The 23603-nt window shown below is 50.5% G+C and overlaps 1 protein-coding gene across 5 annotated transcripts in view; it reads left to right on the top strand.

Moving 5' to 3' along the window:
* TAF1 (TATA-box binding protein associated factor 1) overlaps positions 1 to 23603 on the top strand; it is a 1380965-nt gene that overhangs the window by 230545 nt on the left and 1126817 nt on the right. For all 5 annotated transcript variants that reach the window (XM_069612352.1, XM_069612355.1, XM_069612353.1 and 2 more), the window contains exon 8: positions 15670 to 15871. In XM_069612352.1, coding sequence (XP_069468453.1) covers positions 15670 to 15871 — 202 coding nt within the window. The remainder of the gene's footprint in view (positions 1 to 15669; positions 15872 to 23603) is intronic.

Genomic DNA, 23603 nt, shown 5'->3' with positions numbered 1-23603 from the left:
TCCAGCCCCAAGTTTTATGGGGCTTTGTGCCAAAAAATTCAAAGTTTCCAAAGAGTTTTAGGGAGTGGGAAAAGGTTAGGCGGAGGGTCCTGTGCATGCGAAGAAGGTTCCAGAAGACAGAACAAGGGGTTCACTGGTGCGTAAAACCTTTTTCTAGCTATTGGAGGGCTTTCAGTAACAATTATTGCCAAATCCCAAAGTTACAAAACATTTTAAAAGTTCTTCAAACTTTTAAAGGGTGGAGATAGGGGTGCAGGTAAGTACCATTGTAACTTACCCCCCTGTACTCCGATCTTTCCTTAGACTTGACAGGTCGTTGGAGGGTCGCCAGAGGTTGGTTCTACTTGCGTTGGTTCTGGTCGAAGAAGCCCAGGTTCTGTGGGTGCAAGAAGAGTTGCAGTTGGGTACAGGAGCTGTGTGCAACCTCTTCTTGTGGAATAACGCAGCAGGCACCGGTGCAGGATCCTCGACTAGATGCGGGAAAGCCAGTTTCAACAACGGTCACCAATGAATGATGACAGCAGGTGTCACAGATGTCACAGCTAAAGAAGTCCTTCTCTCTCAGGACCCTTGGATGCTGAGACGCTGACATTTCTCAGGAAGGCTGCTTACAGCACATGCTGAAGACCTCTGAAGTTCCGAGCCAAAATGCAGAATGGTGACACTTCTACGGTGGTTGCCCAAACTGGAGTTGATCAATCAACTGAACGGCCCAGGAACGCTTCCGAAGACTCACAATTGCAGGGCACCAAGAAGACACTGAAAGTCATTTTTCCTACCACTTCAAAGGGTGGAAGCATTGCTGAGGGTCTTCTAAGACCAGCAGCCAAATGGGGCTCCACTGGGACTGCAGCAAAGGTTGGTCACCAGGTCTTCTCAGGATCGGTCCACGAGTCTTGCGAAGTCTTCACGCTATGCAGGATGCTTGGCTCCTCTTCAGATCTCTGGGGAATGGCTGAGCCCAGAACCTCAGCCCAACCAATGGAAGATGTGCCCCTCAGACACACCACCCCAGCAATCTTCCAATCAGGGACCACTGTTTGTGAATCTCATGCATACACTCCTGACATACAGAAACCAGTTGTGGATTGGGACCAGCCAGTCCCAGAACACTTTCTGGCTTGCAACTCACATGGTATGTACTGGCTCGCGAAAAGTACTGCTTTCCCGGGCAAATGATTGACCATAAAAGTATTTTCCTGACCTGAGAAGGCAGGAAGAAGGCTAAAAGACTAAATGGCCAAAGAACAATCAAAAAACCTCATGGCACCGCCATGTTAGGCCACCAGCCACAGTTACTAGCCAAACGTGGTAATAGCGTGAAGGCTAACAAAGTACAGTAAAAATAGTGAAACGGTAACTGCTGCCACCAGCTTGTCTTTAGGCACATATAAAAGTAACCAAAAATCCCTTTGAGAGTATTCTAGGGTGATACAAAAGTATCCCCATTGCACTGCACTGTAAGGTGCTGTGTGCAACATGAAAAAGTTACCCAAAATGGAGTACATGTAAAAAGAAAAAGGGAAACATAGTTTCTGATGTTTGTGAATCTTAGAATCCCATGCTGTGCATATAGTCTGACATCTAGTGGTAATCGCAAAGTATTACATCTTTTCCTCGCAGATCGAAAGGGAATGTCGACATTGGCGTGACTGTAATACTATCCCTAACGTAACATGTAGTGTACCCATGATCCCTCACGCATCGAGGTGCCCCCAGATTGTTTTCCCGCCATACTGGTCGGTAGTTTTAATGCAGACCTTGTGTTAATGAGATTTAGTGCTCTATATTATTTCGTCTTCGATGATTCCTGTCTTACAAATCCCCAGCTGAATTCTTGATGGCATGCGGCAGCCTTCTCCATCAGTCTTCGGCCTATCACAGTAAGGCGAGTGGGGGCCTTTCTCCTCGACATTACTCTTTAGAGAATGCCTTTTCTTGCTTTTCCCTCTTCTTTCCCTTGTCTGGCTGCTATCTTTCTACTTAATAATGGAGAGAACTCCATTTAAATTTTGCCCTTACTGTAATAGGAAGTTTCCTTGGAGGGGCACTCCTAGGGAGTGTAATAACTGTTTACCTCATGACCATGAGGAGTGGCGCTGCAAAGCTTGTCGACTCTTTAAGCCTAAGGCACTTAAAGAAAGGTGCATGAAGCAGTGGGAGGCCTATGCCATGCAGGATGAATCCCATTGTCACATCGGACGAGGACCCCTCCAGCAGTCATGGCTCCAGTTCGGAGGCTGAAGAAATTGTTGTGGAGTCTGCCGACTCCCGTGTGCCCATCACCAGCCCCACTAGGCATGCCAAACATACTGCTACATGGAAACCACCCACTGCTGATGGGCACACATGCTCACACCACAAAGGGTAAGCAAACAACCCCTCAGCATCCCTCGACGGTACTGACAAAGAAGCTACCGGAACCCGCAGGGCAGTCGAAACTTTCAATGGAGCATGTTGATCCTTCTGGTTTCGATCTTTCAGTGCGCTCCCCTTAAAGTTTTGACGCCTGTACCAGACTTGTCAAAAGACAAGTTGAAACACGCATCCCTAGGTAAAACGCACCCTAAATTAAGGGAAAAGTTGCCCAAGGCACTTCCTCAGCCAGATTCACATAGTTCTGGTCCCTAGAAACCCCCTGGTTTACCTCAGGGTTATACCCAGGCCTCTTCTCCGCTGTCACAGTCCTTACAAGGTCAAAAGGGTCCTGTTCAAGAAGAGTTAACTTTACCACTCCCTGAAGCTCCAACTACATATATCTATACTAGGGCAAGGTTAAAGGAATGTATGGACAAGGTCTGAGTTCATTGATTTCTTGGGAAGGTTTGCTAAGTGCACTCGTAAGAGGACTCACTCCTTTGCGGATGACCCTAGGCCCTACATGTCTCCAAGACTTTGGTCCCCTGTTTTCCACTCTACCTTTCCTGTTCTTAAGATGGCTGACCCCGCGGGGGATAGTTTTTAGGATGATCAGGATGAAGACTTATTATATGTTCCAGACCAGGATGATGTATGCCAAGATCCTGCCTCCCAAGACCCAGACACATGGATCAATACTGATGACCATGGGACTTGGCCCGCTACTCCTGCTCATGAGGCAGAGCCTGACAATATCTTTCTAGACGCTGCGCCTGTTTCACAGCCCAGGGAGGTGTAAGAGTAGTCCAATTTACAGGAGTACCCCTTAATTATACAGGTACCCCTAATCACGCTCACACCAGAATGAATGCAACCCTTTAGGGAAGCAAGGCCAAGAGTCTTGAGGATGGGGCAAAGAACTGTGCTCCCTGAACGGCATCTTCTGTCCGTCTTCCGTTCGGAGCTCCTCCATATTGGTGCTAGGTTCAGGAGCGTATATACTCTTAACTTGGTCACTGGATATGGGTATGGGTCCATCCAAAACCGTCCTTCTTCCCTGTAAGAGGTGTTGCAGTCTTCCTTTCTTCATGGTCGGATTTCCGTTTAGGACATACTACTTTATTTTTTAATTTTTTTAATAACAGTTATTGATTTCAACAAACGACCAAAAAAAAACCAGACGGTGAACAATAATTATACATTTCAAACCTCATGCAGTTTCTTGATGTGTCCACCGCCTCCCTATTAATCCCCTCCCCTATCTCGAGCTTACCCCACATCACCGCCTTCCACCACTCTATCTGAGGACACGCCTTCCTCCGCTTCCTCTGAGGAGCCTTCGTCTTCTGGGCCAGTCTGGGCAGGCCTGGACAGTGTAGCTACTAAGTGCCTCTACGCTATCAATGTCTCTGCTTCTTCATCTCCCCCTCTATTAACTGCTTCACTCCACACCACCGTTTCAAGCATCCACCTCTTTCTGAAGGTCGTGCCACCAGACTTCTACATTTGGTCTATTACTTGCTTTCCAGCTCATGGCAATTCTGCGCTTCGCAAGTATATAAACCAGGACTTCGAGTTTACTCACATGTTTCGACTTACGCGACATGGGGATCCCCCCCACCATGCATGCCCACAAAGATTCCACCTCCAGCCTAATCTCCTTTTCGGTCGAACGATGGGCCATCTCCCTCCAGAATCTCCTTATTTCCGGGCATGCCTAGAACATATGCACCAGTCCTGCATTCTCCTCCCCACATTTGGGACATGTTTGTGTTCCTGCATTCTTAAACCTTGCAATCTTCTGAGGGGTCATGAACGCTCTATGGGTAACGTATAACTGAATTTGTAGCAACCTCGCGTTTCTGGACACTTTTTTGTGGTATCCTTGTACCCTCACCCACCACCCATCACTCATAGATTTCCCAGAACCCTCTTCCCAATCCCGTCTCAGCTGAGTCACCTCCTTTCCCACCCTTGACATCAGCAGTTCGTAGATTCGGGAGACCTCATGGCCTCCGTCTGGCCTCCATCTGACGCATCATAAAATGTTTCTATGGCCGTGTTGGGCTGACTCTCCAATACTATTTCTGACCAGAAGTGGTGTACTGTCCCTGCTGTAGTCCGGTGTCTTCTGCCAGCGTGTCAAACTCCACCGCCTTCCCATCCTGTCACACATCTCCCAGCGTTGTTATACCAATCGGTTCCCAATGCTTCTGGACTATCTTCCTCAATTGCTCATCCACTCTATTCAGTGTTGCTAGCGGCGTCTTTGGGGAACACGGCAATCCCGTCGCCATATCTTCCACCACAAGTCTAACATTCAGCCCCGGCTCCGGCGAGCGGTACTCGAAGGGGATTTTTCAACCGGGATCCCGTACCCTCTCTCTATTGAGTGCGCACTTCTTAGTGTACCGGTCGCCGTTGGCGGGCAGCCTCCCGGAGCCGGCTCACCGTGCGTATCCCTTTTCGACCGGAGATTCTCGTGCCAAAAGGGGACGGTAATGTTAGGTCGGGAAAGAATAATAGTAATAGTAATAATCACGCTTTCGGGGTCACCACTGAAAGCAAGCGTCCCCAACCAGCACGATCCTCCCCGCAATGAGAGACAATGAAGGACTCTCCCAAATCGGGAATAAAGCCAGGACAGAGTGCGGGTGAGCTTAAATGGGAGTTTATCAATCAGAATAGGGCATGCAAGGAACTCTGCAAACTCCGAGAGCGCTCTGTCTGACAATAGCAAAGACAGGCGTATATATTTACAAAAAACGTCATAAGAACCTACATACTATAGGGGGCACAAGTTCGATGGGATTGGGTGGCGATGACTAACTATAGGTGCTGCTGCGATGCGGTTGGCTTTGGCTGGAAGACGTAACTGGTCAGCCTCGTGGGTTGGGCTGGGCCTGGCAGGTTGGTTGAGTTCATCCGGGCGGTGTTGTTGTGCCATCGCGGCCAGTGTCAGAGATGACTGTCTTTTCCTGACTTATTTGCCCTAGGCCATGCACACCGCAGTCATTCAGTCATTGCAATATTATCTTCTTTAGTAAATCTTCCAATAGGTTATTCTACAGGTTAATGCAACACAGGAGGAATGCACCTTGTGAGGGGTCTGATGGTCATTCGTCAGGGCAAGGTTACTAGTGTCCTGTTGACCGGGGCCATAGGTTGTGGGGCTAAGCTTCAGGGCATGGGACGGATGGTACATGCCTCCCTGTCGTGTTAGATGTGGTTATAAATGTGCCACTGTGTGTTGCCACAGTGTTGGGTGTCCTGATTGCACAGGGCCATAAGTCTAAGATGATTTGGTGGGTTGTGGGGTTTACGAGGGGGCGCCTTTGGAAGCGTGGGTTCAGGCAGGGGTTTACTGCTGTGCTGTAAATAATGCAGGTGGTGGCCCGTGGCCTTGGGTGCTGCAGAGGGGGCTACACATCTTTGAAGCGGCTCCAGTCTGGTTGGGGGAGGTGGAGCAGCGCGGCGCGGGCCTCTGCTCTCATGTTTTGGCAGCCTTCGCAGGGTGGGAGGGGGAATGGCCTTGCACGTATTCACAAAGGTATCTCCCTCGTGTGTTGCCGACTTTAGGTAAAAACATCACAAACATTTGAGCACTCTATAATACTTATTCACATCACTTTAAAACATGCATTTCAACTTTGCTGGATGTGTCTCGATTATATCCAGTCTGAGCACCGTATTCGTACACTATGTTCTAACAACTACAGTATTTAGTTATATGCATATACATTTGCAGTAAGTGAGGTAGTAGTCTGGTTGGTGGAGTACATAGAAAATGACCCGCCACCGTACGTGACGGTGGTGGCACATAAGGGGCTTAGACATACACGCATGACAAGTGCATTCTCGCGCATCCTTCACATGAGCCCTCTGTATGGTTACATTCGTCTTCTCGTGTACTCTAGCAGCATTAGTTCGGTTATGGCGCAGAACCATGGAGTGTAAGTTTTCCAGTGATACATATAACAAATAGACCCCTGGAACGCTCCTTTATTATTAGCACCCAACTGCAATGGTGTGGGCTCGCCATTGCTTATATCATGGAAGCATGCTTTCTTATGTTTATACATTTTACAGGCTTTTGTAATATAAGAGATTTTGTGGAGAAAAGCATACTTTGCAAGTGGTCTTGGCATTAATATGTAGAGACTTTATGTCATTTGATGACCATTTTACTGTTATTTTTCATTGCCCAGGCCCGCTGGCCGGGTCATGCTGGGAGCGATGATACACTGCAGGAGGTGAACTGTTACAATGTTAGTGTATTACGCTAGCTCATGTCCGTCTTGTTCGTGGGAACGGGCTCAGACTCTCAAAAATAAACTGAGTCCCTCGAACCTTCCAGATCTACACAGGGAGGAACCTTTGACCTGGTTACAAGCACAAACTAATGGATTCAGGAAGTGTGAATCATGCACAATGTGCAAATATGCGCACAAAAAAACGGACTCGTTCACCGGCACTAATAACAGAACGTTGAAGATCTGGTAACCCATTAACTGTAGATCAAAATACGTGTTCCGAATTTGTGGTAAACTAGGGTTTTTTCTCCCCCCGCAGGATTTACAAACTTAGGTGGCCTCTCCACTGTGTACCTGATACGCTTACTATGTTCTGAATTCGTGGTAAACTAACGCCTGCCGCTCTCTTCCTGTCCGCTTGCGCTTGTCCTGTCTTCCCCCACCCACTCCCTCCTATTCTATGGTGCTCTCTATCTCACCGATCTTTTCTAACTGCTTCTCCATTGACTATCCTGCTCTCCTCACTAAATCTGGTAGGAAAAAGTTTAAAAAGGACATCCTGGTCTCCAACCCAGGCCTCCCTATCGCTGACACCTACACTAGTGCCTCCTCCAAGGAAACTCTCACTGACATCCTCTTTTTCGTGCCTTCTCCTGACCTATGGACCCTTCATATGGTCTCTGTGCTCTCTCCTTTCTCCTCTTCTCCCATTAATGGTGGCACCCGTTGGGATGTCCTCTTGGCTTCCTTCCACTCCTCTAAGGCCATCATTAATGTCTATGCTAATGGGACCGTCTTAGTCCAAGGCCCTCGGGCCAACCTTCACCTCTTCGATAGACACTTCCCACGCCTCATCAACTTCCTTTCCTCTCCTGCTGTGCCCCCTCCACTGTCCTTGACTAACTTGCCTCTTCCCTCCCTCCCCACCCCCTCTCGTGCTCCTTCTTCACCTCCGCAGGGCATACCTCTGATCTGTACCCCTCCCCGGAAGTCCTTCAAAGATGGCAAACTTCTCCACATTGCCACTCTTAACTCTCGCTCTGCCGTCAAACATTCCTCTGATATCTGCCTCCTTCTTGAGGAACTTGACCTTGACGTACTCGGTCTCACTGAGACATGGTTCACGGCCAGCTCTGTCACCAGCTTTGACACACTCCTACCCGACGGTTACAAGATCCTCTCTGTGCCCAGGCCCAACCGTGCGGGGGGACGTGTGGCCCTTATCTTCCCTGAGTGGATTCCTGCCAGTGTTACTCCCACTCAGACCTACTCCTCTTTTGAATGTCTTGTCTGCCGACTCTCTCTCTCTCTCTCTCTCTCTCCTAGCCATTCCCTTACCGTGGCTACTATCTATCGGCCACCTGGTCAAATTTCCTCCTTCCTCTCCGAGTGGGCAGACCTCTCCTCCTCACTCCTGTCCTCAACCACTCAACTCCTCTTTCTTGGAGACTTCAACATCCACCTGGATGCCTCCTGTCCCCCCTATGGACTCTTTCGCAACCTCTGCGACTCTCTCTCACGCTCTATTCTCCCGTCTGGGCCGACTCATTCTGCAGGGCACACTCTTGATACCCTGATCTCCTCTGACCTTCCCCTCTCTGTCCCTCTCTCCACTCCTCTCTCCTGGAGTGATCACTTTCTCCTCTCCTCCCACCTCACCCTCCCTACCCCACAGGCAAAGCCACCCCCATCACTGCCACCTTCCTTCTCGGTCATCCGACCCATGAAGCACGTGTCAGTTGAGGCTTTCGCTGCCACCTTCTTGCCCCCTCCGCCCCCTTCGGCTGACTCCCACCCTGACGCAGCCCTCTCCACTCTCCGCTCTGCTAAATCTGATACTCTTGATATCCTTGCCCCTGTCATGAGAATCCGCCTGAAGCCCAAAGCCAAATGTAACTCCTGGTATGACTCGGATCTCGTCACCCTTAAACGCAAGTGCAGGGTGGCAGAGAGGAAATGGCGTGCTTCATGTTTATCCTCTGACAAACTGGCCTGTCGCCTGCTCCAAAGGCAGTACCGGCTCTCCGTTCTCACCAAGAAGAGAGCCCTTATCCAAGCCCGCATCTCTGCGGCATCTAACAATTCGGCCGAACTCTTTAAAATCTGCAAGGAGCTGGCCAACCCTGCTGCAGTCTCTACCTTTCCTGTCCCCTCCCAGGCCCTCAGCACGGCACTGGCCTCTCAATTCATTTCAAAAACTCAGGACATCCTGTCCTCACTCTCCTCCTATAACCCCCCCCCCCTCTATTCCCTGCCCTTCCCCTGGCTCTTCTGCAGCCACCCCTCCTCTCTCCTTCTCTTCCTTTCCCCTTTTTTCTGCTGACGAGTCCGATCTATGAAAGTCTCGTCAAGACAGGTCCACCCCTGTTCCTCCAAAACTATCAAGGACCACATTGACTCCTTGGCTCCTGCCCTTGCTGACTTCTGCAATCACTCCTTCGCCTCTGGAGTCTTCCCATCCCCTCTCAAGTACTCCCTTGTGCACCCCCTTCTTAAGAAACCCTCTTCCGACCCTTCCTGCCCAGCTAACTATCGCCCAATCTCTATCACTCCCTTCCTGGGCAAGCTCCCGGAGAAACTGGCCATCTCCCAGCTTAATCTCCATGCTGAATGTGTTGGTAGTCTTCATGACCATCAGTCTGGCTTCAGAGCTGCCAGAAGCACGGAAACTGCTTTGCTGAACATCCGTGAGGACCTGCTCTCGAACCTTGACTCTAACATTCCATGTGTTCTCATTTTGCTTGATCTCTCTTCTGCCTTTGATACTGTCAACCATACCATCCTGCTCAACCGTCTCCGTGATAACCTCGGTATCACTGGTCAGGCTCTGGCGTGGCTGACCTCTTTCCTCTCAAATCGACCCTCCCAGGTCCAACTGGGGTCTTTCCTCTCTGACATCTTCTTCTCTACCTGTGGTGTCCCCCAGGGATCTAACCTCTCTCCCTGGCTGTTCAACCAGTATCTGGCACTTCTCGCCCACCACATCGCCGCTCTCTGCCCCTACTTTCAGTGCTATGCGGATGATACCCAGCTCATTTTCAGGCTACCCTCGGCCTCCTCTTCTCCTTCCCTCCTCTCTGACTGTCTTTCTGCTATCCAGGAATGGTGTGCCGCCAACGACCTCTGCCTTAATGCCAGTAAGACTGAGATTCTACTCATCGGCACTCCCACTCCCTCATTCCCTGCTGTTCTCTGGCCGGCCTCTCTTGGCCCTCTTCCTGCAAGGCAAAAAACCTTGGGGTCATCTTCGACTCCACACTCTCCTTCTCTCCTCACATATCCGACGTATCTAAGAAGTCACACTACCAGCTACACCTCCTCAGAGGTATCCTTCGTTTCCTCTCCTTCCCCCAGAAGCTCACTGTCTCTAGAGCTCTGGTTCTCTCTAAGCTGGACTACTGTAACAGCCTCTATCTAAATCACCCGCCTCTACTCTCCGCCCTTTGCAACTCATCCAGAACAGGACTGCAAGACTTGTCCTTGGCCTCAAGCCCAGGGACCATATCTCTCCAGGACTGAAATCACTACACTGGCTACCAGTGACTGCGAGGATCAACTTCAAAACCCTCTGCATTGTCCACAAGGCCGTCTGGGGCCTTGGGCCAAAATACCTTCAACTCTCTCTTCCTAAATATCTTCCTTCTCGAGCTCTTTGCTCATCCGCCTCCAACTCCCTCAGGGTCAGCCGCTTCTCCAAACAACAAGTTGGGGGCAGATCTCTTTCCACTGCAGGGGCCTCCCTCTGGAACAGCCTTCCTGCCTCCCTGAAACTTGAGGAGAACCACCTCCGGTTCCGGAAGCACCTCAAAACCTTCCTCTTTGCCTCCGCTTTCTCTCCCCCTCTCCCCTGCTAATACTACTGAAACTGCACTGAATCTGCAACTGGGCCATTCACCGTTCTCTGCCCAGCCACTCTCCCCTGCACTGCCTCCACGGCAACCCCTGCACTACGGACTGTGTTTGTATCCATACAGCCCCCCTTCCCAGCACTTGTCTGCACTTACCTCGCACTTGCCACCAGCTGGCCCTTGTTAATTATCCTGTATGCTGTATGCTAATAACCCTGTACTGCACTTTCCCCTCTCCCTTTCCCTCATGCACTTTTCCCTCCCCCTCTACCCTTGCACTTGCGCAATCTGAATGACACCTGGCCTAGTAAGATCGTTGTCTGTCTCCCCTTGTCCCCCCCCCCCCTGCCTCGTCGCGCCTTGAAACACTTGTGTATAGGCGCGTTACAAGTGCCTTATCATATCATATATCATATGTGTATGTAACCGGGTCTACATCGGCAGCACTATCAGGGAACTAAGGTTTCGGATTAGAGAACACGTGACCAAAATTGGGAGCAAAGACCCAAGGTTACCATAAGCCACCCATTGGCAAGAGCGACACCAAATGGACAACAAGGCAAACATCAAGTTTATTGGTCTCCAGAAAGTCTCCTTGGGGAAAAAGAGGTGGCAATAAGGAGAAAAAGTTGAGACAAGCGGAAGCGAGAACAATATGCAAACTTAATTCCACAGTTCTCGGCCTAAACACAGACAATGAAATGGTCTCTCCTCTAAAAGGGACCAGATTTAATCATTCTGATTACTCAAAATATCACCAAATATGTAATTACTCCTAGATTGGCTAAGATTGAGGAATTGGTACCATACTAATGTATCACCCTTACATTACGTCATCATGTTTGCAATCTTTTTTGATAATTGTTTAAGATTTAGGATATAACATCTGTATACACTTATGTCACCAAAGAATATGCTCGAGACTATTGGCCTGGTAGCACTAATGGCAACTAACTATATCAAAGGGCATTTTTGCATCCAATCATGCTCCAGACTGTGATTATGCTTACAACCGTTTGATAATTGATTAAGATATAGGAGACAACCCCTATAAACATTTTGGCACATAATAATATGCTCAAGACTAATGGTCTGGTGCAGTAATAGGCAATGAATCCTACCAGATGATGAAAATACGCAGCATCAGCCCCAAATGCTGTGTATATTTTTGAGATAATAATTCACTTTTTCTTGCAGTAGGCAGTCATCACCCAAGCATCTACCACAGATTGTATTTAAACAAGGAATTAAATTTGACTTACTATAATACGCATATCGTTTTTATAAACAAATAAATGATTGGTGGAATTTGAGATGATTTGAATCTAAACAATTAGTACTTTCTAACAAGCACCTAAACGACCTAGTTCTTTAAATGGACTAGGTCGAGTAAACATGAAGCATATAACTTCTTCCATTTAGTAATGGCCGCCGCTTTCGACACTGTAACAACAATGGCCTCAAAATTAGAGAACGGACTACGTCGTCATGGCGACTCACTCTTTAACAATGAAGGGGACGCCTTTGGACGCCCCCTTCGGACACTCGGCACGCGATTATAAGCGATTTATGCAGTTTCAGGTGAGAGACCGTCTCAGAAGTGAGGCAGTTTTTCTCTTTCTCTCTTTACAATTTAAATGTAATGAAAGACCGCGAGCACCAAGTGTGCTGCATCTTTAAATTGCACGCTGGCTCAAGTCTTGTGGAATACTAAGATTTAATCTATATAACTTAAATAATATTGTGATCGCACAACTATTAATTTGGAAATACAGGATTCTTAAAAAGCCACTGGCAACATCTACTAATCTTTATGGAAACCTAATTATGTATACTAACTGGGAACTAGGAAACTGGATTAAGATGCGCATTACCTTGGGTGGAACTTGCCTATTACATTAGACTCTCAATGCCGAGCGGCATCTGCAGAATGCTTTAGTTACTTATAATTTGTCATTTTTTTTTTAAAGATTTTTTTTTTTTAAAGGGATCTAACCCGTTAACCCTTTAAATGCCAGCGACGAGCCGGCTCGTCGGTAAAAACCGCTCCAGGTTGCCACCGACGAGCCGGCTCGTCGGTGGCACTTAAGGGGTTAATGAGGGGGGAAATGCTGGCGGGTTTGGGCGGTGAATACCGCGATTTTAAAAAAAACCCATTGGCACTTGGGGGGAACCTCAATGGCACTTAAGAGGTTAATGGAAGCGGATATTCTCTGCAAAAGCTAAAATAATAGGGGCAGTTCAAAGAATAAGAGGTAATACAACTATTACTTACCATACACTGTAAGAAAGTATTATGAGATTACAGATAAAGCATTAACTAACTGAGCCTTCTATGCCCTTCTCTTGACCCTTCCTGTCCCTCCCAATCCCCCACCTATTTTTGTCTGTCATCTTAATTTACATTATTGTTTCACTTTTTGATTTATCATCCATATGAATTGGATATGTGACTTGTTTCTTTGTTCTATGTTCATTCTTTTGCTAATGTACAATATGTGATCTAACATAATGGGGCTCATTCCGAGTAGGGCAGTAAGGGTTAACGGTCACCAGTAACGAGACCGGTGCCGTTAAACCCTTACCGCCCTATTCAGAGTTCCCTTTACGGTTGGTACTTAACGCCTGCTTTTTGCAGGCGTTAAAAAACCAACCCGCAAAGGGACCTAGGAGCTAATTACGGCACCGTAATTTACGGTGCCGTAATTAGCGCCTTCCCCATTCCCATTGAGTCCTATGGGGCAAAAATGGGAATGGGGAAGGGCCCATGGTGAATGGGGAATTACCGACCCCGCCAACCTTGGAATGGGGCGGTAATTCCGCCATTCACCATGCCGGAGTCGGAAAAATAACGGCGTCAACCAAGGTGCTAATAGCACCTTGGTTAACGCCAGGGTCGGAATGAGGCCCATTGTCTTTTTGTTATTTTTGGCACTTAATTACTGTATATTCACTATAACCAGCCCTGATTTGAGAAAGGTCTGTTAAGGGACCGAAACACGTGTCATCACAAAGGGCACCTCAACAAATAAATATTATTTTCTTAAAACTGGGTGCAGTCTCATTCTCTGTCTTTTTTCCTTTTCTTGAATACTTTTTGAGTGGTTTTTGTCTTGGCTTTACCACTTACTGTTTGAGACGCGACTTTACAGAAAAACCTTGGAAAGCAAACATTTGTCTATTTTGACAATATATTATATAATTGAAGTGAAACTAAAATGTCGCCATGTTAGACCTGACCGACCTAGCCAAGAATTCTTAAACTTCTAATTCGAATACATAATAGTTTCATACAGTGTAGACCTCTTTACCTAAAGTTGTATAGTGTAGTGTACTTTCCCTGTTGTATAGTGTAATGTTCTTTTCCTAATGTTGAATAGTGTAGTGCTTTTTGCCTAGTGTCGTACAGTGTACTGCCCTTTACCTAATGTTGTATAGTAAAGGGCTTTTTGTCTCATGTCGGCCAGTGTAGTGCTCTTTACTTAACACTGAATAGTGTAGTGGTTTTTGCCTAGTGTTGTGCAGTATAGTGCTCTTTACCTAATGTTGAATAGCATAGTGCTTTTTGCCTAATGTCATATAGTGTAGTGCTCCTTACCTAATGTTGTGCTTTTTGTCTGTCATACTGTGGAATAGTCTTTGCATAATGTTGTATAGTGTTGTGCTCTTTACCTTATGTTGAATAGCGTAGTGCTTTTTGTCTGTCGTACAGTGTAGTGCTCCTTACCGAATGTTGTGTAGTGCTTTTTGGCTGTCATACAGTGTAATGGTGTTTGACTAGTGTCGTACTGTGAAATAGTCTTTGTCTAATGCTGACCAGGGGAGGGCTCTTTATATAATGTTATATAGTGTAGTGCTTTTTGTCTGTCGTACAGTGTAGTGCTCTTCACCCAATGTTCAATAGTGTACTGCTCTTTACCTAATGTTGAATAGTGTAGTGCTTTTTGCCTAGTGTTGTACAGTGTAGAGTGTAAGGGTGGCCCTGATTATAAGGGTGTCCCTAATTACGCTCACACCAGAATAAATGCACCCCTCTAGGGAAGAAAGGCCAAGAGTCTATCTTGGAAGGATAACAAGTTTAATCTTGACAAAAAATAAGGATGGTAGCAAAGAACTCTGCTGCCTGAACTGTGTTCTGCTGTCCCTCATCCGTTCCTTTCTCCTGACATAGTGATGTCAAGCAGGAGTTTATATACTCCTGGCTTGCTGCAGTTGTGTCACTGGATACGGGCCATAGCTCCAAACCAAACCGTCCTCCTTTCATAAAAGGGATGCTCCAAATCCTTCCTTTCTTCATTGTCAGCCGTTTCTGGCAGAACATGCTGCTCTACATTTTGCTACCTTACATACAAACACACTGCAGCTCTGCAGACGTTTACAAACCTTGAGGCTTAGCCCCAGGAAAACCTAAACACTTTATTTTTTAGACACAATTTTCTTTCTATCCCTATTTCACTCATTCTATTCATGTTTTCATCCGGTCCTATAATCTCCTTTTAAACCTTATTTTCATATTTCTGCATTTTGTGCACTGAGCATGTAGTGCTAGCACGAACACCGTGGCAATGCCTGTAGTCCATTTTTAGTACAGGTCATATCCTTAATGGGATGGTGCTAGACTTCTTTTATAGCAAAGATTTTACATTTGCTTAGGATCTGTCATTACAAATGTATTCAGCTAATAGTTAATTGCGCCTTTTATTTAAACAATAACTGCCCTTTTCAGTGCCTGCCCATGTCTGTGTATGTGATTATATTTGCATAAGAGAACCTTCCCAGTGACCCTCCTTCCCTAATTCATTGTAGCGCCTAAAAGAGGTATTTCCCAATTCTAAAGCGCTTGGGGCTGTGGGGGGACCCTAGTTCCTTCCCAACAAGGGATCTTTACTTAATGTTGAATAGTGTAGTGGTGTTTGCCCATTTTCATACAGTGTAGTGCTCTTTACCTAATGTTGAGTACTGTGGTGCTTTTTGCCTAGTGTCGTACAGCCTAGTGAGTTTTGACTAATGTTGAATAGTGTAATGGCCTTTGCCTAATGTTGTACTGCATCACGCCCTTCACTGAGCATTTTAAGAAGAGGATAAATGGGGCGGTTGACGGACCTGTTTGAGTGAAGCTAGTTGTCTGAGATTGTTGTCTTGGCATTTTGATGTCTAGGTGTGAAGTTTATTCTGCGCAATGATGACATTTTACCTCTCTTTATCCACAGGGCAAGGAGTTGACCGATGAATCGGGGAAACTGTTAGCAGACGAGCACTTCTTGATGGTGACACAACTACAGTGGGAAGATGACGTTATCTGGAATGGAGAAGATGTAAAACACAAAGTCACGAAAACCCAGAGGGCAAGCCTGGCAGGTTGGCTCCCTTCCAGCATGACCAGGAACGCCACTGCATACAACGCCCAGCAAGGTGGGGCCCTGAACACGTTTCCACCCTCCTGTGTATACTGATATGCTAAGTCATTTATAACGCGCATGTACACAAGTGTTTCTAGGCGTGACAAGACACAGGGGGGAAGACGGAGGGAGAAAAGGACCAACGATCCTACTAGGCCTTGTGTCAGTCAGATCGTGCAAGTTTGAGAAGTGCAAGGGGAAAGGGGGGGAGAAGTGCGAGAACGAGAATTGCAAGGGGAAAAGTAGGGGGAGAAGTGCCAGGGAGAGGGACGGTGAAACGGGGCAGTGATGCTCAGCGTAAGTGTAGGAGAGGGGCAGCGTGTCTCTAGGTAGGTGAAAGGAGACCAGGGGCTGTAGAGGTTAGTTACAGCCCCTAAGTGCATGGAAGCCCGGAGGCAGTGCAGGGGTGACTGATCAAGAGAGAGCCTGGTACCCAGTGAGACTCTGAGGGTGGCCTAGCAGCAGTTGGTGCGGCAGACGGTAGGTCAGGTAGGTCAGAAGGGGAGGGAGGGAGAGAGAGAAAGCAGAGGAGCCGAGGAATGTTTTAAGCTGCTTCTGGAACTACAGGTGGTCCAGCACAAGTTTGAGAGGGGCATGAAGGCCATTCCAGAGGGAGGCACCTGCAGAGGAGAGCGATCTAACCGCCTCCCTCTTTGCCTGGAGAAGCGTCTGAACCTTAGAGAGTTGGAGGTAGCCGAGCGAAGGTCTTGAAGGAAGGTATTTAGGAAGAAAGTGTTGGATGTATTGTGGGCCCCAGCCACAGAAAGCCTTGTGGACAATACAAAGGGTCATGAACTTGATCCTTGTAGGCACCGGGAGCCAGTGGAGGGATTTCAGGGCTTGAGAGATACTGTCCCTGGGCGTGAGGCCAAGGATAAGTCTCAAAGTCCTATTTTTGGATTAGTTGCAGAGGAGGGCGGAGAGCAACAGAAGTTAGATTGAGAAAGAGGCTGTTAAAGTAGTCCAGCCTAGAGAGAACCAGGGCTCTGGAGACAGTGAGCTTCTGAGGGAAGGCGAGTACCTTTGAGGAGGTGTAGCTGGTAGAAAGAGAGTGAAGTCGAAGATGACACCAAGGCTTTTTGCCTCACAGGGAGGTGAAGAAAGAGGGCCCAAGAAGGACGGCCAGAGTGAGTGAAAGAGCGAAATGGGGAGCGGGAGTCCCATTAAGAAGGATCACTGTGTTACTGGCATTAAGGAAGAGATTGTTGGAGGCACACCAGTCCTGAATTGTGGATAGACAGTCAGGAATGAGCGAGAGAGGAGAGGAGGATGAGGGGAGCCTGAAGGAGAGCCGAGTGCTATCCGCATAACACTGAAAGTTAGAGGAGAAGGTAGAGATCAGTTAGGCCAAAGGGACCAGGTAGAGGTTGAAAAACTAGGGTGAGAGGATAGAACCCTGGTGAACGCCACAGGTTTAGAGAGGTGGCAGAGAGAAAAGAACCAAGTTAGAGCTGGGAAGGTCTGTCCAAGAGGAGGAAGGCGGTCAACCACTCCACGGCCTGATGTGTGATGCCCAGGAATCGATTGATCAGGATGGCGTGGTTGACTGTGTCAAAGGCACAGGAGTAGCACTGGAATCAAGGTTAGAGAGTAGATTTTCACAGGTGTTCATGAGAGCAGTTTCCGTGCCTCTGGCAGCTCTGAAGCCAGACTGATGGGCATGGAGACAGCCAACAGATTCAGTGTGGAGAGTAAGCTTGGAGATGACCAGCTTTTCGAGGAGTTTGACCAGGAAAGGGGTGATGGAGATTGGGCGATAGTTTGCCAGAAAGGTAGGATCGGCAGATGGCTTCTTGAGGAGGGGATGCACAAGGGTTTGCTTGAGGAGTAGAGGGGAAGTTCCAGTGGCGAAAGAGTGATTCTCCAGCATGGGGTCTGGCATGGATTCACATGCTCATGAATATTCCCCGTCGTCAGGCTGGGAATCCTCGGTAAAGAAAAATCAGTATCAGTTTCGTTTCTGATCTGTCTTTCGTAGTAGTAACCAATCACTGATCTCTGCGTCATACTGACCACAGCCAATGACTGCCCTCTCCCTAAGCCCCGCCTCTGGCAGCCATCTTCAGATTTTTTACCACACGTTCAAGTGTTGGGATCCTCGTGCTATTGCTCTCGAGCTTTAGTGCTTTTTTCGCATTTTTTCCTAGGAAAATTTTCTCTTTTTCGGTCAAAAGAGCCTCAAGCTCCACCGTTTCTTTATCCGATCAACGGGGACCCGTGTCGGATTCTTCTACGCCCCTCAAGGGTGAAGACTTCGTCGAGCCACGCTTTTGGAGGACTCCAGAAGTTTCTCAGGCCCATCTCGATCATGGCCCAGGAGAAGAAAAGCTCGATGCCCGGAAAGCTGTTCAGGGTCTCCCCTGGATGCCAGCTTCAGAATGTCTTTTAGGAGGACGAACACTCCCTTTCTACTGCCTGCATGAGGACAAGACGCACGTGGAGGAGGACTGTGCGTTTTGCGGCAGTATGTCGGAGCGGACCATGAAGGACCGCCATCTGCGTCTCGCCAACTGGCTGGAAGGGAAGAGCCCGTCAGGCGAGAAGAAGAAGTCCGAGCGGTCTTCTAAGACCTTTGAGGGCGCCCCGGCGACGGGGGTCCAACAGAAGGCCAAGCACCGCGAGTCCGCTGGCACCGGGAGCGCCGAACGGTCGGGCTCTACGGGTGCCAGGCAGGGCGCATCCTCCCCGGCGCCATCAACCACGAGCCAACGCTCTGGCTCGGGTAAGAGGAAGGCCGAGCACCCGGCGAAGCTCCCGGAGAGACCCCGGTCGAGCTCGAAGGCCCCATCGGAGGGGGGGCGAGGCGGTGACCCTCCCCCCTAAGGAGAAGGCGGTGAGCGCACCTTAGGTGGTAAAAGCCTTAATCCATCCGGCCAAGGCCTCTATCGAGACAGTCGCGGCGGCCCTGGCTCAGCCTGTGGAGGCTACACCAGTGGTGGCGACCTCGGGGCCCAGGGTCTCCCTGCCACCGCGGAGGGAGTCCTCTTTCATGCCCATCGACAGGACCCCCGTGAAACCTCCGACGGAGAAGAAAAGGGGGGGGGGCAGGAGGTCGTTGTGGATTCGGCCTCAACCTCTGAGGAGGAGCTGATCGAAGTCTTAAGCCACGGCGTTGGCGTGGAAGAAGACCAGCGTGTCGGGAGGGACCCCGACGTAGGAGACGACGAGAACGTTGAGGGTGCCGACGGGGCTCCTGACCGCCCGTCGGAATCCCCTCAACCAGTGCCGCAAGACAACTCGGCGGCCATTTTGTTGGCTATACAGTCCTTATGCTCGGAGATAAGGATGAGATTGCCGTTGCCACCAACGGAGGAACCTCTCCCGACGGGGGACCCGGAGCCAGGCCCTTCTGGGAGCCCTCCTCCTAAGAGAAGGATTCATCCTCCACCTCCTTTTCAACCATCGCGCCCTGCTCAGCCCTCCTCCCCTTCCACGACCCGTGGGGATGATACGGGGACTGACACGGCCGCGACGGGCACAGACGACGAGGTTTACGACGAGAATCTCCCGTCGTCACCTCCTCCCCGGGCTTCCGCGCCCGACGAGATTGGATCGTTTCATGCCATGATCTCCAGGGCATCCGAGCTTTTCCAGCTCTGCCCGGAAGAGAAGAAGGAGGAAGGTTTCCTTTATCAACGGCGCGAGACCAAGAGGAAGACGGTCCTCGCTGTACCTCTACTGGACGATATCTGGGATGAGGGTTTCGCCCTCCTCAAGACCCCATCCACAACGTCTGCGAGAAGGGATCGGTACGAGAAGAAGTACTGGGTCCCGGACGCGGTGCCCTTGTGCCTTCAGGCACAGACGACCCCGGACTCGGTCGTCTCCGCAGCGGCCAGGAAGAAAGCGGGGGTGCCTCGGCCTCTACGTCAACCTCCACGCCGGACGGCGAGGGAAAGAAGTTGGACACAATGGGACGTAGAGTCATCTCATCGGCAGCGACGACGATTAAGGCTGTTAACGCCTTGGTTATCGTAGCCCGCTACGACAGGGAGTTGTGGTACAAAATCGCCCCCCTGCTGGATTTCCTACCAGACGACAAGAGGGCGGAGGCCCTAGAGATCTTGCAGGAAGGAGAAGTGGCGTCGGACCACGCCATTACGATAGCGACGGACATCGCTGACACTGGATTTCGCCAGTTGGGCAACGGCGTGTGCCTTAGACGGCGTGAATGGCTCAAAGCAACTGACTTCCGTCAGGACGTGCAGACCAGAGTCTTGGACATGCCGTTCGACTGGAGCAACCTGTTTGGGAAAACAGTGGACGATTCCCTACAAGCCATCAAGACGGACACGGAGACTGCCCGGGCTCTTGGTGTCCTCCAGCAACGACGGCCGCCCTTTCGGAGCGGCGGAGGCAAGCAGGGTGCCTCCAAAGGTTCCGGCGGCGGATTTTCCACCTATCGTCAAGTGGCCCGTTCGTCGTCACAGGAAGCCTACAGGGGACGAGGCAAGTCGGGCGGACCCCGCCGTCGTCGCCAAGGAGGACAAGGCGGGAAAGCTTCGTAGAAGCAGGACTGAACCGGCCGTGGGGTTGGGCCCCCACCGAAGCACCCCGGTGGGAGGCCGGCTGGCGAGCTTCGTCAGCGTGTGGGAGTCCATCTCCACCGACCGTTGGGTGCTGCTCGCCCTGGCCCAGGGTCACGCGCTCGAGTTTCTAAAGAAGTCCCCGCGCGTCCCCCCCGTGGCCAGGAAGGAACATCACGTCCCTCAACTTCTCTTGGAGGTAAAGGCAATGCTCAAGAAAGGCGCCATCGAGCTCGTCCCAAAGAGGCTTCGGGGCTCCGGAGTTTACTCAAGATACTTCCTCGTGAAGAAGAAGAAGACGGGAGGATGGCGTCCCATCCTGGACCTACGACGACTGAACAAATTCATCAAGGCATAGAAGTTCCGGATGGTCACCCTCCAGCACGTCCTGGGTCAACTGGAGGAGGGCGATTTCCTGTCGTCGTTGGATTTGGAGGATGCCTACTTCCATATCCCCATCCTAAAGGGACACCGAAGGTTTCTCAGATTCGTGGTCCAAGGGCGTCACTACCAGTTCAGAGCCCTTCCCTTCGGATTGAGGTCGGCACCCAGGGTGTTCACCAAGTGCCTCGCACCGGTGGCGGCGCGGCTGCACCTGGAGGGGATCCACGTCTACCCCTACCTGGACGACTGGCTCATCCGAGCAAAGACAAAGGAGCTCACCGCGTAGCACACGGCGAGGACAGTCCAACTACTCACGGACCTGGGATTCTCCATAAACTGCGCCAAGTCCCACCTGGTGCCCGCTCAAGACGCACTGTTTCTGGGAGCGAAGCTCGACACAGTGGCGCTTCTGGCCTCTCCGTCGGAGGAAAGGACGAGGGCCATCTTGGGCAAGGTGCAGCGGATGCTGGTTGCGGACGCGGCAAGGGTGAGGTCCATCAAGTCCCTCCTCGGAATGATGTCTTCTTGCATTTATCTCATCCGCCTGTGCAGGCTTCGGATGCGCCTGTTACAGGAGTTCCTGGACGCTCGCTGGATCCAGACGACGGGCAGCTTCGAGGACAGGATCACACTTGATGAGAGCTTCCGACGAGCGATCCGGTGGTGGGGCACCCGCGCGCATCTGACGGTGGGCATGGACTTCCAGACCCCGGACCACCAGAAGACAGTGACCACGGATGCCTCCCTGGAAGGGTGGGGAGCGCACACCGAAAATCTGCACGCGAGGGGCCTTTGGCTGCCGACGGAGAAGTCCCTCCATATCAACGTCCTGGAACTCCGTGCAGTGTTTTGGTCCCTCAGGTCTTTTCTTCCGTCCCTCAAGGGCAAGGTGGTGAGGATCTTCACCGACAACACCACCACCATGTTCTACATCAGGAAGCAGGGCGGTACCAGATCCCCAGCCCTGTCCAAGGAGGCTCAGGATCTGTGGCATTGGGCCGTCGCCCAAGGGATGTTTCTGGTGCCGTTTCATCTGGCAGGGATAAAAAAACACCATCGCCGACTCGCTCAGCAGGGAGCTGCGCTCGTGCCACGAGTGGGAACTGCGACAGGATCTAGTGGACCGCCTCTTCCGACGGTGGGGCACACCCCAGATCGATCTGTTCGCGACGGCGACAAACTCCAAGTGCCGGAGGTTCGTCAGCAGGTTTCCCCAGCCGAGGAGCATGGGCGATGCTTTCTCGTTCCCCTGGGAGGGCCTGTTCCTATATGCGTTCCCTCCATTAAAGCTGCTTATCCGGCTCATCAACCAGCTCAAGAGGTCACGATGCAGGATGATCCTCGTCGCACCTGCGTGGCCGAGGCAGATATGGTTCCCGGACCTTCTGGACTTGTCAGCGTCCCCGCCAATCAAGCTGCCAGTGGACGCGGATCTTCTCTCCAGGGAAGGAGACGCCATCCTCCACCATGACCCGAAGTCGCTGAACTTGCAGGCCTGGCTCCTGCAGCGTTAGAGTTTGGAGGTTACGACATAACGGCCGACTGCAGAGAGGTTCTTGCAAAGGCCAGGGCGTCCTCAACTCTTAAATGCTACGGACACAAATGGAAGAGGTTCTCTGTCTGGTGCCACACACAGAAGATTAACCCTCTACGGATTACGGCTCCTCAAGTACTGCCGTACCTACTGACGCTGGCCAAGGCTGGACTGGCGCACGCTTCCATCAAGATTCATCTTGCTGCAATCTCCCGATACACCAGAACCACGGGACGGACGTCTTTGTGGTCTCATCGTCTGGTGAAAGAATTCATGAAGGGACTGTTCAGATCGTTCCCGCCGGTGAAGGCCCCGGCCCCGGCGTGGGAGCTCAACGTGGTGCTGACCAAGCTCATGGGACCTCCATTCGAGCCTCTGCACTCAGCTCCGTTGAAGTTCTTGTCGTGGAAAACAGCGTTTCTTGTGGCCCTCTGCACGACGGGTGGGAGAGATCCAGGCCCTTTCCTGCAAGCCCCCGTACTTGACTTTTCACGACACGAGGGTAGTGCTCAGGACGCACCCCTCCTTCATGCCCAAGGTGCCGTCGGACTTCCACCTCAACGAACCCTTGGTGTTACCTGTTTTCTTCCCGTCGCCTTCGTCGCCGGCTGAAAGGACTTTGCACTCGCTGGATGTGGCTAGAGCGCTGAAGTTCTACGCGGACCGCACGAAGAGTTTTCGGAAGACGTCGCAACTATTTGTGAACTTTGGACCTGTCAATCAGGGGAAGGCCCTCTCGAAGGCTTCCATTTCCAGATGGCTCTCCGGCTGTATCATGTACTGTCATCGGTTGGCAAACCGACCGCTGCCTGGCCGTCCGAGAGCCCATTCCACCAGAGCGATCGCAGCTACCACGGCGTTCCTACCTGGTGTGCCCTTGCTGGACATCTGCAGGGCTGCTACGTGGAGGTCGACGCACACCTTCACGAAATTCTACTGCGTTGATCGGGATTCCAGGGAGGAGTCCAGGGTCGGCCAAGCAGTGCTGCGCAACCTGTTCGCCTAAGGTGAGCCTGGTGAGGAGGTAAGAATGCTTAATGTTGAGTTTTGGATGTAATGCTTAATGTTGAGCCTTTGCCACCTCCCGTGGTTGTGCATGTGTGTACTGCTATGTACTCTTTTATTCATGAGCATGTGAATCCATGCCAGACCCCATGCTGGAGAAGGAACAAGTTACTTACCTGTAACTGTTGTTCTCCAGCATGGGTCTGGCATGGATTCACATGCGAACCCTCCGCCTAGCCCTCTGCGGCTCTTCACTTGGTCATACTGCCACTTCAGGTGCTACCAAATCTGAAGAT

This window comes from Ambystoma mexicanum, chromosome 5p (assembly GCF_040938575.1).
Source record: "Ambystoma mexicanum isolate Mex_15411 chromosome 5p, UKY_AmexF1_1, whole genome shotgun sequence".
Classification (NCBI taxonomy): Eukaryota; Metazoa; Chordata; class Amphibia; order Caudata; family Ambystomatidae; genus Ambystoma; species Ambystoma mexicanum.
This window is presented reverse-complemented; position numbering and strand designations above follow the sequence as displayed.